Source organism: Mobula birostris, chromosome 9, assembly GCF_030028105.1.
Source record: "Mobula birostris isolate sMobBir1 chromosome 9, sMobBir1.hap1, whole genome shotgun sequence".
In the NCBI taxonomy this organism is placed as follows: domain Eukaryota; kingdom Metazoa; phylum Chordata; class Chondrichthyes; order Myliobatiformes; family Myliobatidae; genus Mobula; species Mobula birostris.
Window position 1 is genome coordinate 125,686,688 of NC_092378.1, and position 15,558 is coordinate 125,702,245.

At 40.9% G+C, this 15,558-nt stretch overlaps 1 protein-coding gene across 1 annotated transcript in view; it reads left to right on the forward strand.

Annotated features, from left to right (window-relative positions):
* Nucleotides 1–278: 278 nt before the first annotated feature.
* pgap6 (post-glycosylphosphatidylinositol attachment to proteins 6) overlaps nucleotides 279–15,558 on the forward strand; it is a 38,472-nt gene continuing 23,192 nt past the window's right edge. The window contains exons 1-5 of the mRNA XM_072268760.1: nucleotides 279–404; nucleotides 5,820–5,991; nucleotides 6,265–6,472; nucleotides 9,910–10,043; nucleotides 10,127–10,395. Of these exons, the coding sequence (XP_072124861.1) occupies nucleotides 326–404; nucleotides 5,820–5,991; nucleotides 6,265–6,472; nucleotides 9,910–10,043; nucleotides 10,127–10,395 (862 nt within the window). The 5' untranslated portion in view covers nucleotides 279–325. The remainder of the gene's footprint in view (nucleotides 405–5,819; nucleotides 5,992–6,264; nucleotides 6,473–9,909; nucleotides 10,044–10,126; nucleotides 10,396–15,558) is intronic.

Here is a 15,558-nt window from a genome sequence, read left to right on the forward strand (position 1 = left end):
GCCCCACGGCTCCCGTCTGAGCCACAGAGCCAGCCTCAGTGACAGAGATCCCGTCATTACATCTTTCCCCTTTGTTGATCCAGAAGTAAATATTTGGGTTAATAAAACTCCTTAACAGATCTAGCAGTGCTTCTGTTCGTTCACCTTGCACCGGGCTCTCTCAGTGGCCGTGGCCGCTCCAGGTGTTCAGCGCTCAGGTGTCAGGTGCGCGTCGTGCGCCAGGTGGCCGTAGGGCCACGTCTCGTGACGTCACAGCCCCGTTGCGTCAGAGGGCCTTCTGCGGAAGGGGAAGAAGCTCGGCGTTAGTTGTTAGTCTGCCACAGCGATGGTGTCGCAGCGGGCTGTGTGTTGGTTCCTGAGCCTCCTTGGGCTGATGCTGGAGGATGGCTGGGCTCGGCTGGCTGGTAAGGGGGTGACCGGTGAAGCGGTGTCAACACGGCGGCTGCCCGAACCGTCCCGTCCCGTCCTGTCCCGGCGTTGTTGGGTCCGCTCGAGATCGCAGCGAGAACCGTCTCCCCAGCTCCCGTCGAATCCGGCCGGTTTACTAACCGACCCTTCCGGGACACGGGATCAGGCTGGCAGCACGTCCTGTGTTGTCAACCTTCCTTCGATGACCAGTCCAGGAAAGAGGGGTTTGGTAGTACTGTGGTCGGGGGTGGGGGTACAGTCGAGTGGGTGATGGACTAACTGTGTGTTTGTGTGTGCTGGGGAGTGAGAGGGTGAGTAGCCGCACTGTTGGATTGGGGAATAGAGGGATGGTGGGGGTGGGGGGTTGTGATTGAGCAGCTCCACTGTTAACGGGAGGGAATTGAGTTGGCTTTGGGGGGGTGGTGGCATGAGTGGCTGCACTATTGCCAGGGGCATCAAGCAGGGATGGGTGGTAGGTGGGGGGGAGGAGAGTTGAGAGGCCACACTGTTATCAGAGGGAATCGAGTGAGGGTGAGAGGGATGAGTGGTCCCACTGTTGTCAGGGAGAGTTGAGGGAAGGTGGACAGGGGTGTTGAGTGCCCCACTGTCACTACGGGGATTTAAGTGTGAGTAGGTAGGGAGGGTAAGTGGCACACTGTGGGAGTGGGGGAGCATAGTTAATGGTGAGCCATTGCGTTTTACTCATCGTATTTTGTGGGGGGGGGGAGGAAGACGTGAGTGGGTTGGCCACTGTAATCTGACTCTGTAGAGTAATGCGAAGTGAAGTGACAATTAGTGACCAACTTGCACCAACCTAGTGTGTCTGTGTATCCTTGGTTAATATTTTATATAGTCGTCTGAACAGTACAGCAAAGCACTGATGGTTGGTGTCTGATTGTTTGAAACTCCTGATGGTTTGGCATGTACCTCACTCATTAGTCTGAAATGAGCTGGGGGTCCATAGTGCTTGTGGGTTGTGCATCCAGAGCCAGAGGTTCAGGCTGGGGCTGGATTTGTGACTATGTGTTGATTGGTGTGGCTGGATCAGGGGTTTGGGATCTGGAACACCAGGGATCAGGACCCTGGGTAGGTTTGTGGCAGGAGCTGGAGTCTGGAGTACTTGTATTTTTCCTGTTCCCTTTAAACTCGCCAGGTTCATTGGAGAATTTATTAAGGCTGATTTATACTTGTGCGTCAAATCGACACCGTAGGTACAGCGTAACCGCGAACCCTACGCAGTGCCTACGCGGATCCCTACGCCATAGCCTGACGCGCACTTCAACCAAAATGTAACTGTGCGTCGCGGCAACGCAGACTGCAACGACTGTGATTGGTCCGCTTGGTAGCATCGCATTTCCTCCTACACTGCAATAGCTTCCCATTGGGCGACTGAAGGGCAGGGAAGGAACTCTGGCTGCAATGCTTTCCATAAAGCTTTACAGACCTCTGAAATTATGGAGGACACATTTCGCTTTTATGAAAAAAGACACTCGCTTTAAACTTGTTTACCCTGAGAAAGACTACCATGACCTTGAAGCCTTGCATGGGCAGATGTGTGCGCATGCGTGACATGCAAATATGTGATGTGCACATGCGTGCATATGCCCGAATTGCAGAGTGATGCAGACACACCAACGCACAAGTATAAATGCTCACAACGGCGTAGCCCACTTGCGTAGACTACGGCGCAAGCTAGTACACACAAATATAAATCAGCCTTTATATTGTTGCATAAAATGTTTATAAAATGGTGTAATAAAGTGTGTTTTGGTTGTTATTAGGAATACTGTCAATTAATCTGTCCCTAAAGTTCCAGGTTTGCAGGATTACCTTCTGAAACAGCAGAAGCCTAACTGTGATCCTGCAAAGTTGCAAAATGCTTCTGGCACCGTCTTGCATCTAGACTTGGTGTTGCCCTTAGGGCTGCATGTTATTATACACACTCATAACAATGCTGTACTTGTTTTTCTATTAACAAGTTGAGTTTTGAAAAAAAGTGCAATTATTTTCTGGGAAGTTTGTCTGTTTCTGTCTCATCTTCCAGAAGCAGGTTAGATAAGATTCAAAGTCTGGGTTTAAAATCAAGGGTGTGGTTTCCTGGTTTAGTATGGAGGGAGAGAGCATTAGAATGATGAAATTGTAGAACTGAATTTTCTTTGTTTAAAAGTATGTTCGAATGCTCAGAGGAGTATTGCAAAAAAGACCAGCACAATAATCAAGACCAGGATTAGGACCGAGGGTCCCTTAAGCCTTCTCTACTCTACAATTCAGAACGATGATGGTCGATCTGGTCTTGGCATTAAACCACTTTGTTTTCTTCATAATTCTTGATTGCCTATTTGGCTTGAATGTGTGTCAATTTCCACTTTGAATATTTTCAATGGCTCTGCCTCAATAACTCTCTGCGATATAGATTCCAAAGATGCATGCTTCTCTGAAAGAAGAATTTCTGCCCCATTTCCCTGAAATGGGCGACCACTTATTCAAAAACGGTGCGCCTCCCAGTTTGCAGCAAAATACTCTTCTCACCATCCACTCTGTCAAACCTCATCAGAGTCTTCTGTTTCAATAAGATTACCTCTGATTCTTTTTTTCAGTGTGAGTAGACCCAACTAGTTCAAACATTTTTAGCTCACAAGGTCAAGTTGGGCCGTTTTCTCTGCACTGATTGCACTGTAAGCACATTTTCCCTTAATTATGGAAAACTATACAACTGTATTCCAGCTGTGATCTCACCAACACCCTGCAATAATGCATCAGAACCTTCCTCCTTTGTCATGCTCTGTACCTCTTTCAGTAAAGGTTACTGTTTGATAAGCCTTTCTAATTACTTACTGTATTAGCATACTATCTTTTTGTGTTTAATGTACAGGGACTCCCAGATCGTCTCTGTACTGCAGCATTTAGTGGTTGGTCTCTCGCTATTTAAAGTTTGCTTAATAGCTTGTTTTTCATTCTCCTATCCCAATGCACGCCCTTGCATTTCCCACATTGTACTGTATTCTGGCAGCCAGCTTCTTGCCCACTCACTTATCTGTAATTCTTTTGAAGGCTCGTAGTGTCTCCACACAGCTTGTATCCCATTTATCCTTGTGTCATTTTTAAATTTGGCTGCAATATTCTTAATCCCTTCATCTATCAGTACAAGTTGTAAATATATAAGGGCTCAGCATTGATTTGTGTTTTCACCCTGCTAGTTACTGGACTGCCAATACAAAAAGAACCTATTAATATTCCAATTCCTTGTTTTCACTTCTTTATCAACTGCCCCCTATTTTGCACACTCTTATCTTGTGCATTAACCTTTTATGTGGCTTCTGATTGGATGCTTTCTCACTGATGTGAAACAAAGTAGAAAGGAACATTGGGAACCTCTTGACAAAAAGAAGAATATGCTTTGAAGACGTGAGTTTTTTTTCCCTTTCCATATTATTTCTCAAATATCAAATCCATACCCATCTTTCCCAAAAATTCATCATTAATATCATTGAGTTGTAGGCTACTCAAGGGGAAGACAGAGTTGTTTTCTAGTTTGAATTTGGCCTCGCTAAGGCAGTGGAGAAGACTGAGGACAGACAGGTCCGTGTAGGAATGGGAAAGAGAGTTGAAATCAAATACAGTCTGAAGCCTGTAATAGTGCATGGTCTGCGAAATGGTCACCGAGTCTATGCTTGGCCTTGCCGATGGACAGAAGTCCACGTTGAGAACACTGAATGCAGTAGATGATGTTGGATGAGGCGCATATGACTCTGCGCCTCACCTGGAAGGGTTGTTTAGGTCCTTGTATGGTGGTGTGCGAGATGGTGTTGATGGTATTGCACCTATGATAATTTCAGGTGGAAGTGTTGGGGTGGAGAGCAGTGGCTGGGAAGTAATGAGGGAACCAACAAGTCATAGTGAGAGTAGTCCCTGTGAAAATAGAAAAACGAGCGAGATGTGTAGATGAGGCTGATGGTGGGATCATGGAAATTTCAATGGGGTTTGTATCCTGGATGCGGAAGCAAATGAGGTGAAGTGAGGATGAAATAAGATCTGCCTTTCTTCTCTCCGGGGCGCATGGGTCATCTGGTGACAATGAGCATCCAAGAAATGGAGGAAATGCAAATGAGGACTTCTCAGCTGTGAGGGAGGGGAAGCCATGTTTCTTGAAAAAGGACTTTTCTGATATCCTGGAAAATAAAGCCTCATCTTAAGAACACATGCAATGGTGAAGGTGAAACTGTGAGAAAGGGATGGCATCTTTGCAGTATTCAGGAGGGGAGAAGCTGCAGTTGAGATAGCTGTGGGAGTCAGCTAGTTTATTGTAGATGTTAATGGATAATTTGTCTCCTGAGATGAAGACAGACAGATTCAGAGAAATGAGAAGTGTCTGAAATGATGACAGGAATGAAATTAGTAGCAAAGGTGATAAAATTGATCAGTCTTGCATAAGTGCAGGGCAAAAGACCAATACAGTTGTCCATGTGTTGGAGAAAGTTGAGACAAGGTAATGTAAAATAATATCAAAGGCAACCAGTGATAGTGGGCTGTTAGTTATGTAGATTACATATTTGTAATTGTAACTGTTTTTTAAAATATTGGTAAACATTTTTGCATAAAGTGTAGTACAAAGGTGATTCGCTTTGATATAGTGTGGATTGTTATCTACTCTTTATGACTGAAGATAATGTATTTGTATTCCTTTGGGCATGTTTATGTTTAAATTGGTTTCGTGGTTTCCTCCAAAACTCAAGCTATAAACTTCCCAGTTGGTAAATGAAGATTTTTGCAAGTTTGTTAATGCTTGTATGTACAGTGGCATGCAAAAGTTTGGGCACCCCGGTCAAAATTTTTGTTACTGTGAATAGCTAAGCAAGTAAAAAATGAACAGATTTCCAAAAGGCATAAAGTTAAAGATGACACATTTCTTTAATATTTTAAACAATAACTTAAACATCATCAAGAATCTGTGGATAGACCTCAAAAGAGCAGTGCATGCAAGATGGCCCAAGAATCTCACAGAACTAGAAGCTTTTTGCAAGGAAGAATGGGCGTAAATCCCCCAAACAAGAATCGAAAGACTCTTAGCTGGCTACAAAACGTGTTTACAAGCTGTGATACTTGCCAAAGGGGGTGTTACTAAGTACTGCCAAGCAGGGTGCCCAAACTTTTGCTTTGGGCCCTTTTGCCTTTTTGTTATTTTGAAATTGTAAAAGATGGAAATAAAAAAAGTTCTCTTAAAATATTAAAGAAGTATGTCATCTTTAACTTTATGCCTTTTGGAAATCAGTTCATCTTTTATTCGCTTAGCTATTCACAGTAACAGAAATTTTGACCAGGGGTGTCCAAACTTTTGCATGACATTATATATCTGTGTATTTTAAATTGTTTAAAGAGACTTGTGCATATAAACTCTTTTCCTTGTTTTATAGGCCCAATGTATGTATCGGAATATTACTCTCAAGCTCCTCAAAAACTTTCTTTGTATAGTTGGTATGGAAGTGCACGTCTATTTGTCTTCCAAGTGCCAGAAAACACTGTGCTAATGAGATGGATCTTACAAGCCTCAAGATCAAAGGGATGCCAAAATATTAATGTAACTGTGTATGTAAGATTTTGCGAACTTGGATATAAAATAATGTTTCATAAGTTCTGACTTGTTCAATAGCCTTTAAGTGTCACCAGTATATTTGAAAAGGTAGACTAAGGAATGAATTCACAATATTAATAATTGTATTTTATGTTGATATATAATTTAAGGTTATTTGTAATTTTGTAAATTTCCAGGTGTACGACTCCATAGTTAACAATTTTGTCAAGTATAAATTGTTTTTATTCAATGCTGTTTGATCTAATTTACTTCATTTTCTTCAACAGCCATCTTCGGGCTGGTGCCCCTCCAGTAATCAATCCTTTACAAACCAAGTTTGGACTAAACACCGTTGCTCTCCCTTCATTTAACCTCACGATACCATTGGTGTCTGGCGATCAGACCAATACTTACTTAAACATTTCTAAACCTGTTCCAGGTGACTGGTTTGTAGCTGCACACCTACCAAAAGATGATGGCAAAATTGAAGTGAAGGTATGGTATACCGATTTGTCTGAAAACCATACTTTAACATTTGAATAATGAAGATGACTGTTGGAATGATTCTTTCAGCTTGAGATATTCATTGATAATTCTGTTCAGAAAATTTCCTGCTTAAGCATTAAAGTTTGTGGATAGTTTGTGATTTTCATTTCCTTTTGTGGAGAAGATTTTTTTTTTGTAAATACCTATAGTGACTAAGCACTTCTTTGAGTTTTGAAATATTATTGTTTTGCATGTTGACTCATCAACCTATTGCACCATACGGGGTAATGGGATAATTACCATGTTTTGTATACTTTTTCATTTGTCAGTTTGCTATTTATTTTAGTAACGTCACTCTTTTATACTAACACAGGATGTGACATAATTTTCAAACACCGAGATGTTAAGAATGCAGACCTGACATGTCATGGATGTCGAGGTGTAGTTTAACACCCCTGCTAAGAAGTGAAACTAATAATTACCTAATTTTGGAATTATTTTTAAATGACATACTGAGACAGAATTTGAGTTAGTTTTCCCAAAATCCACCCCATTCTCTCAACTTATCTCTATTGCTGTATCCCACAGCTGCTGTATTTAGATCAGAATGCTGGTGGTGGATTGATGGTTTTCTAGAATCTATTGCTCCCTTCTAAGTAATATCATTGTCAGAGGGACTTGCACAAATAATGATCTGTTACATTCTGCTATCATTGCCTCCCTGTGTCCCTGCAACTATAATGCATACCATCGCATCATGGGCTACAATTCTGACATCAGCTCTTTCTGGTTAATGGGTCCCTCAGGCACAGCCTTTCTACAGAAGTGATTTGTTTGGGTGCAGGTTCCTCAGTCACTGATTCGCTTGACTCCGCATTTACAGGGCCATGTAGAAGTATTGAGCCCACAACCCTTTGTTCACATGAATGAATATTACAACCAGGGATCTTGATCACTTTTACTGAAAATTTTTATTTTGTGAATCACGTGCTCCTTTTTTTTTTAAACAGTAGAGGCCCGTAAAAAAGGAAAATGTTAAAGCATAGAAAATGTCAGCAGTTCAAAAGTATTCACCACCTCCCCCTGAACCCACCCCCACATCTTTGCTCAGTACTCAGTCGGATCACCTATCACAGCTATTACAGATTCTACTCTCTTTGGAATAAGTAATTATTAGCTTTGCATAATGTGATGGAGCGAAGTTTACCTATTCCTCCTTGCAAAATTGCTTAAGCAGCATGTAGGTTAGTTGGGGAGCGGCAATGGACAGCAATTTTGAGGTCTTGCCAGAGATATTTGATTGGGTTAAGCTTCGGCTTCTGACTGGGTCACTCAAGGGCAACAGTTGGGATCTCTCTGTATTTATCAGTTTTCATCTCCCCATCAATCTTGACCAGATTTCCAGTCCTTGCTGCTGAAGAGCATGATGCTACCTCCATCATACTTCACAGTAGGTATGGTGTTACCTGGCTGATGCGCAGTATTAGATTTGTGTCACATGTACTGCTTAGTGTTGAGGCCAAGAGGTTCCACTTTGGTCTCATTCAACTAGAAGACCTTCATCCACATATTTACAATATCTTTTACGTGATGCTTTGTAAAGTCTTTACAGACAAGGATATGCTTTTTGTTTAGCCAGGGCTTCTTCCTTGCCACTCTTCCATAAATACCCTCTTGTATAAGACCTTAGAGATTGTGGCACCATGAAATTCATCTCCAGTCTGCGTCACAGTAGTTTCTCTTACAAGTGCCATTCTTCTGTGGTGACTAAGGGACAGCAGGACCCTGGCATTATGGATGTGGTTTAATATTTTTCTGCTTTTTTATGATGGACTGAACTGAGCTTTAAGGTATGTTCAGTGCCTTTGAGATGGTCTTGTAGCCTTCCCAGATTTGTGCTTCTCTATTATCATTTCCCTGACTTGTCTTGCTGTTTTGTCTTCATTTTGGTTTGGTCTGTTGAAAACCTACCATACTGTTGGAACTTGCAGAGAGAAGGGTATTTACGTTTATGAATTCATTAAAAACGGGTGATCCTCCAACTTTCTTCATCAACAAATTAAGAGAGATGGTAATGTAATACAGTATATTGCACCTGAGGAAAGTGTTGGAATTACAAAGAAAATTAATACTTTTACAGTCTCACTATTTTGGTTTTGAATTTTTAGCAAATTGACAGTTTTTGGAATTTTTTTTTGATTTGACTTGATGTGCACAATGTTTTCTAGATTAGCTCAAAAATCCTACTTAGCTATATTTTAAATTTAACAAATGAGCCAGTAATATGTGAAAATAGTTGTGGGGACCGAATACTTTTTCAAGGCAGTATACCTATCTTAGAAATCTCTTGCCCCACCTGCTCATTTATTGCGTTCTTTTTTCTTTATAAATCTAATGCAATTGTAATCCTCAGGTTCGGCCAGCTTACGTTTGTCTAGGGGAAGACAGCCTCTGGCCCAGCCAAACTGAGAAATCTCATTTGTGTGGATGCTGCATGATGTGTTGCCCGGTTACAAATCCGTACCACAAAATATCATACAGTACACCATACGCAATTAAATGATTGAATTTTATAAATCTTAATCTGACTATAGGGTTAGTAAAGAAAAGAAAAAGAAAAAGGGCTCATTTTAATGAAACACTCTAATGTGCACATTGGAGCTCATGTTTCCGTCCATTTGTTCCCCATCAACCTCCGAGCGTTGCTGACCCTCGGTCCAAGTCCACTCTATCCAGCAGTCTACCAACTCCCTCCACTCACGTCTTCTCTCTTCATCTCTTGCCAACAAAAGAACGTGAATACTTTGTCTCATACGAGAACAACATGCCCCTCATTGGATGGCACACATGCCAAAGTCCCATTTATCTCTAGTCATAACCCAAACACTGCTGCTACAGAGAACCATTACATTAGCAGTGAAACATTACAATGTGTTACATAATTTTACAGTCATTAAATCCAGAGAATGCAACAATTATTTATTTTGGGGGAATGGGACAAGAACTATGGTATATTTGATAAAATGTTATAATGAAGTGCTCTGTGTTAAGACTATACTGTAGGATGTATTTTCTTAATGTTTTTCTCCATAATGACTGTGGTGGGAGAACATACTGGTGATCAATATTTTTATGGGCAAAATTGCATAAATTAATAAAACTTTGCTGTGAAAAAGTTTGTAATAATTTGGTTTGGCACGTTGAAGGGTAAAGTTAGAATTCAGTAATTGTGAGATTGCAATTGTATTTCTACATTTTTTCCACTTCTGTAATTCTGACTTTCAAATTGCCATTCAGATTGAGCCAGGATTATTCATTCTAGCCTTTGCATTAAGAGTTCAGTAGTTTAACCTTTGTGCCATCAAATCTGTAACTGATTCATTTATTAATATTTGACTACAAAATTTGACACATTTCTAGGTGAAAGTATTTGTGTTTTTCAACAGGGCTTCTCTGCCAAGTGCTCCTACGTGTTTCAGCCACAGATGTTTGTTCAGCGATTGATTAATGTGCCTATTCTTGAACCAAATACTTCATTGCGGATGACAGTTTCTCTTCTTCATCCAGTTGCAAACTTGAAGTAAGTCTTTAGCATCCTTAGAGAGTTAAGTTTTAAATGATCGAAATTGAGCACAAATACACTGTCTGTTTGGTTCCCTTCAGAATTTTTATTCCTGAAAATACTGCAGAACTTGCCATTCAGCTAACAAACTGCACTATCAACAACCATGCTGTGGAAGCTTGTCCTGTCCATCTAGTAATAGGTTCAAACTCATTACCTAAATCTTACTTGAAGATTGTAAATTGCAATGAAAGTGCAAAGTGCAGAAAAACACTGGATTCGCCACCTTGGATGAAATGGTTGCAAATCGCTGTTGAAAGCAGCAACAAACATTGGATTGTCTCCTTTGACATTGAAGCTTATTTAACAGGTATGTTCAATTTTGAAATCAGAATTTTTGAGTTTATAGTCTGTGAATCACTGCAACAGAGGAGGAGGCTGGTACCAGCTCTTTGTAATGGTGGTTGTTTCCTTTCAAGCATTTGTTGACTTTATTTTTGAAATGAGTATATTTTAGATCCTAAGTAGTTACTATGATTAAAAAGGTTTGCTTTTGTTATCTTTGGTTTTTATTTTACCTGTAACCTTAAGTTTGTATTCCTTGGTTTCTCTACCCTGATTCTATTTATTTTTTTGTTTAGTTTTCCTTTTAATCTTTTGTTATATCTTTTTTGTATAACCAGCCTTCATGTTCTTTGCAAAATTTGATGACTAGAATGAGACACAATATTTCTCTTGAGACTGCACCTTTTATTTCAACATAATTTTATCCTTTTTTCTCTTTTGATAATATTTATGACACCCAGGATGTGGTGTATTTTAAACTATTTTTCAGCAAGTCTTTCTTTCTTTTAACGGCTCATTCAAAATATCCACAGTTCCTGGATGCTGTTTAAAATTGTATCCTTTAGATTAAGTTCAAGTTTATTGTCATCTGACCATACATAAATACGGCCAAGCGCAACAGAGTTCTTCCGGATCGCTGCACACTCACCAAATGTAAATCACTCACAACACACAAAGCAAAATATTACCACAAATAAGTCAATAAAATATAATGTGAGTGCATGTAGTGTGCAGCACAAGTAAACAATGTTCTGGTGATGAGACCTTAGTGGTGGCAGGGTATTCGTTAGCCTCTCAGCCCAAGGGAAGAAGCTGTTACCCAGCCTGGCAGTCCTAGACTTGATGCTCCTGTACCGCTTTCCTGACAGTAGTGGGTCAAAGAGATTGTGGGATGGGCGGTAGAGATCCTCATCAATGCTTTGTGCCCTTCCCTCATATTATGTTGTCTTCCTTTGTTATTTCTACCAATATGTATCATTTTGCACTTCTCCATATTAAATTTCACTTGGCACAGGTCTGTCTGCTCTACTGAATTTTTTTAATGTACACTTGAATTACTATCTTCCTCGGTGTCTATTGGGTTTCCAAATTTTATCATCTGGAAAACTTCAATCTGATGTACCCAAGTTCAAGTTATTAATGGGACAGAATACATTCAGCTGGGCCTTTTTCGCTGATATTGTTGCCCATGGCCCTTGTCTGAGCTTTCCTGGGGCATATGCAGAAGCATTATTTCACTAGCTCACCATAACCTCCAGTTCAGCATTTAAAAACCTGTTAAAATTCATGCAAGTAACGATTTAGTTAAATAGAAACAATGAAAGAATTGGGAATACAGTGGATTCTGGTTAATTGGGACCAGTTCATTTTTGCCCAATTAAGTGGCTGCCCCAATTAACTGAAATTTCATGGAAATAGTTAAAAAGGTATTTTAAAAAAGACAAACTGAGTAACAAATTATGTATTTAAACAAAATACTGAACAAATTAGAATATTACCAATACTACTATGGCATTGGTTATTGATGGAGGAATTCATCCAAGTTAAATTCTTTTGACTGTAAATGAACAAGTTAGTGCAGACACCTAGTGCAGATAATGGACTGCCTTAATACAATGCTGTTGACAATTGCATCCTCCAGGCTTTCATTGTAATATTCAAAATTGTTGTTGATACCTTCTTTGTAGTTTTTAAACTGTTGAAGTAGTGAAGTCATTTCATTTTCACCCCTGGCAGTTTGTGGCATCTCCAAGTCTGAATGCTTGAAACCACAGCGAGCAAAGCAGTTCTGAACTGTCTCTTGCTGCTTATTTCTCGCTAACATCAGAAACAAAAATTGCTGCTTTTTGAACACAAACACACGCAACTATTTGCTTGAAGCATGGTATTGTGTCTAATGGCCATAGAAGTGCAAGCGATTGATGCTAGTTAGAAACTTCAGCAGTTTCCTGCCCCAAATAAATAAAGGGAATCCTTGCTATTTTCTCAATTAGTTTTTATTATCAAAGAGTTGTCGCAAATAAGCCCAGTAGCCCAATTATCTGGAATCAACTGTGCTTCAAAAACATTAAGCTAAAAAATAATTTTAAAAAAACCTTCCCTTTGCCTCTTTGATACAGTCCCATAATCCCTTTTGAAATCAATGGGATCCTGCGCAAGCTCTAACCTGGGGCAGGATCTGAGTAGCAATTTCCCAGCATTATGCTAAGTAGTTCTGAGTCATTTAGTAAATCATGAACTCAACACATGGCAGTAGAAGTATTAGCCAAGGCTAGAGAGCTTCTGCCCAATGTGTACTGAATAGTAGTCTATTATCCCATGAGAAACGCCATTGTAGTCCTGCCTTTGGATTGAAAATGAATTGTAGACCTGTGATGAAGGGTCTCGGCCCGAAACGTCAACTGTACCTCTTCCTAGAGATGCTGCCTGGCCTGCTGCGTTCACCAGCAACTTTGATGTGTATTGTAGACCTGTGATCTGTTTTTATCCCAGAGTTCCCCTTCTCTTAATCTTGGGTTTTAGTTTTGCAGATAAACCTATGTGTGAGTGTATCCAACGTGTTTTGAGATACATTGCACTCACCAACCCTCTCTGACTTCTTTAACAAAACCATGCTGGTTTCTCTATATTAATCCACACTTTGAGTTGCAGAATGCTAGTAATACAGAATTAAACATTTTCTCATTTGCAATTATTTTGAATAAAGGACTAATTCTTTCTACCAAAATCAGAGTCAGAATCAGGTTTATTATCACTAGCATGTGACATGAAATTTGTTAACATAACGGCAGCAGTTCAATGCGATACATAATCTAAAAGAAAAAATAATAAATAAAATAAAAATAATAATAAATAATAATAAATAAACAAGAAATCAATTACATATATTGAATAGATTTAAAAAGTGCAAAAAAGGAAATACTGTATATTTTTAAGAAAAGGTGAGGTAGTGTCCGAAGATTCAATGTCCATTTAGGAATCGGATGGCAGAGGGGAAGAAGCTGTTCCTGAATCACTGAGTGTGTGTCTTCAGGCTTCTGTACCTCCTAGCTGATGGTAACAGTGAGAAAAGAGCGTACCCTGGGTGCTGGAGGTCTTAATAATGGTCCTTTCTGAGACACCACTCTCTAAAGATGCCCTGGGTACTTTGTAGGCTAGTACCCAAGATGGAGCTGACTGGATTTACAACCTTCTGTAGCTTCTTTTGGTCCTATGCAGTAGCCCCTCCAGTGATGCAGCCTGTCAGAATGCTCTCTGTCAGAATGACAGCGATGCAGCCTGTCAGAATGCTCTCCATGGTACAACTATACAAGTTCTTGAGTGTATTTGTTGCCATGCCAAATCTCTTCAAACTCCTAATAAAGTACGGCTGCTGTTTTGCCGTATTTATAACTACATCGACATGTTGGGGCCAGGTTTGATCCTCAGGGATCTTGACACCCAGGAACTTGAAGCTGCTCACTCCCTTCACTTCTGATCCCTCTATGAGGATTGGTATGTGTTCCTTCGTCTTACCCTTCCTGAAGTCCACAATCAGCTATTTCGTTTTACTGACATTGAGTGCCATGTTGTTGCAGCACCACTCCTCTAGTTGGCATATCTCACTCCTGTATGCCCTCTCGTCGCCACCTGAGATTCTACCAACAATTGTATTGTCAGCAAATTTATAGATGGTATCTGAGCCTTGCCTAGCCACACAGTCATGTGTATATAGAGAGTAGAGCAGTGGGCTAAGCACGCACTCCTGAGGTGCACCAGTGTTGATCATCAGTGAGGAGGAGATGTTATCACCAATCTACACAGATTGTGGTCTTCTGGTTAGGAAGTTGAGGATCCAATTGCAGAGGGAGGTACAGAGGCTCAGGTTCTGCAACTTCTCATTCAGGATTGTGGGAATGATGGTACTAAATGCTGAGCCATAGTCAATGAGCAGTATCCTGACATTGGCGTTTGTGTTGTCCAGGTGGTCTAAAGGCCGTGTGGAGAGCCATTGAGATTGCGTCTGCCATTGACTTGTGGCGATAGGCAAATTGCAGTGGGTCCAGGTCCTTGCTGAGACAGGAGTTCAGTCTAGTCATGTCTAACCTCTCAAAGCATTTCATCACTGTTGATGTGAGCGCTACCGGTTAATAGTCATTAAGGCAGCCCACATTATTCTTCTTAGGCACTGGTATAATTGTTGCCTTTTTGAAGCAAGTGGGAACTTCCTTCTGTAACAGTGAGAGGTTGAAAATTTCTTTGAGTACTCCCGCTAGTTGGTTGGCACAGGTTTTCAGTGCCTTACCAGGTACTCCATCGGGACCTTCCTCTTGCGAGGGTTCACTCTTTTTAAACACAGCCTAACATCGGCCTCAGAGACAGAGATCACAGAGTCATCAGGTGCAGCCAGGATCTTCACAGCTGTAGTTGTGTTCTCCCTTTCAAAGCATACATAGAAGGCGTTGAGTTCATCTGGTGGTGAAACATCACTGCCATTCATACTATTGGGTTTTACTTTGTAGGAAATAATGTCTTACAGACTCTACCAAAGTTGCCATGCATTTGATGTTGCCTCCAACCTCATTTGAAATTGTCTCTGCAAATCAAACCTGGTTTTCTGGTACAGGCCTGGGTCACCAGACTTGAATGCCACAGATCTAGCCTTCAGCAGATGAAGGTTCATCCTGATTCATCCACGGATTTTGCTTTGGGAATGTACAGCAAGTCTTTGTGGGCACACAATCATCCACACAAGTTTTAATGAAGTCAGTAACAATTGCAGCATACTCATTCAGGTTCGAAGAGGAATCCCTGAATTCAGTCCAGTCCACTAATTCAAAGCAGTCCTGTAGGCGCTCCTGTGCTTCCCTTGTCTGTACCTTTTTGGTCCTCACTGTGGGTGCTGCAGTCTTCGGTCTTTGCTTATACTCGGAGTAGAAGTACAGCCAGGTGATCAGACTTCCCAAAGTGAGAACGTGGAATAGCATGGTAGGCATTCTTGATGGTGGTGTAGCAATGGTCCAGTGTGTTGTTTCCTCTGATATTGTAAGTGATCTGTTGATGGTAGTTGCTTAGTGATTTTTTTTCAGACTGGCCTGATTAAAATCTCCCAAAACAATGGTGAAAGCGTTAGGGTGCACTATTTCATGCATGTTGATCCCATCACTCAGATCATCCCTGAGCCTGGTGCTGATGTGTGCTTTCAGGC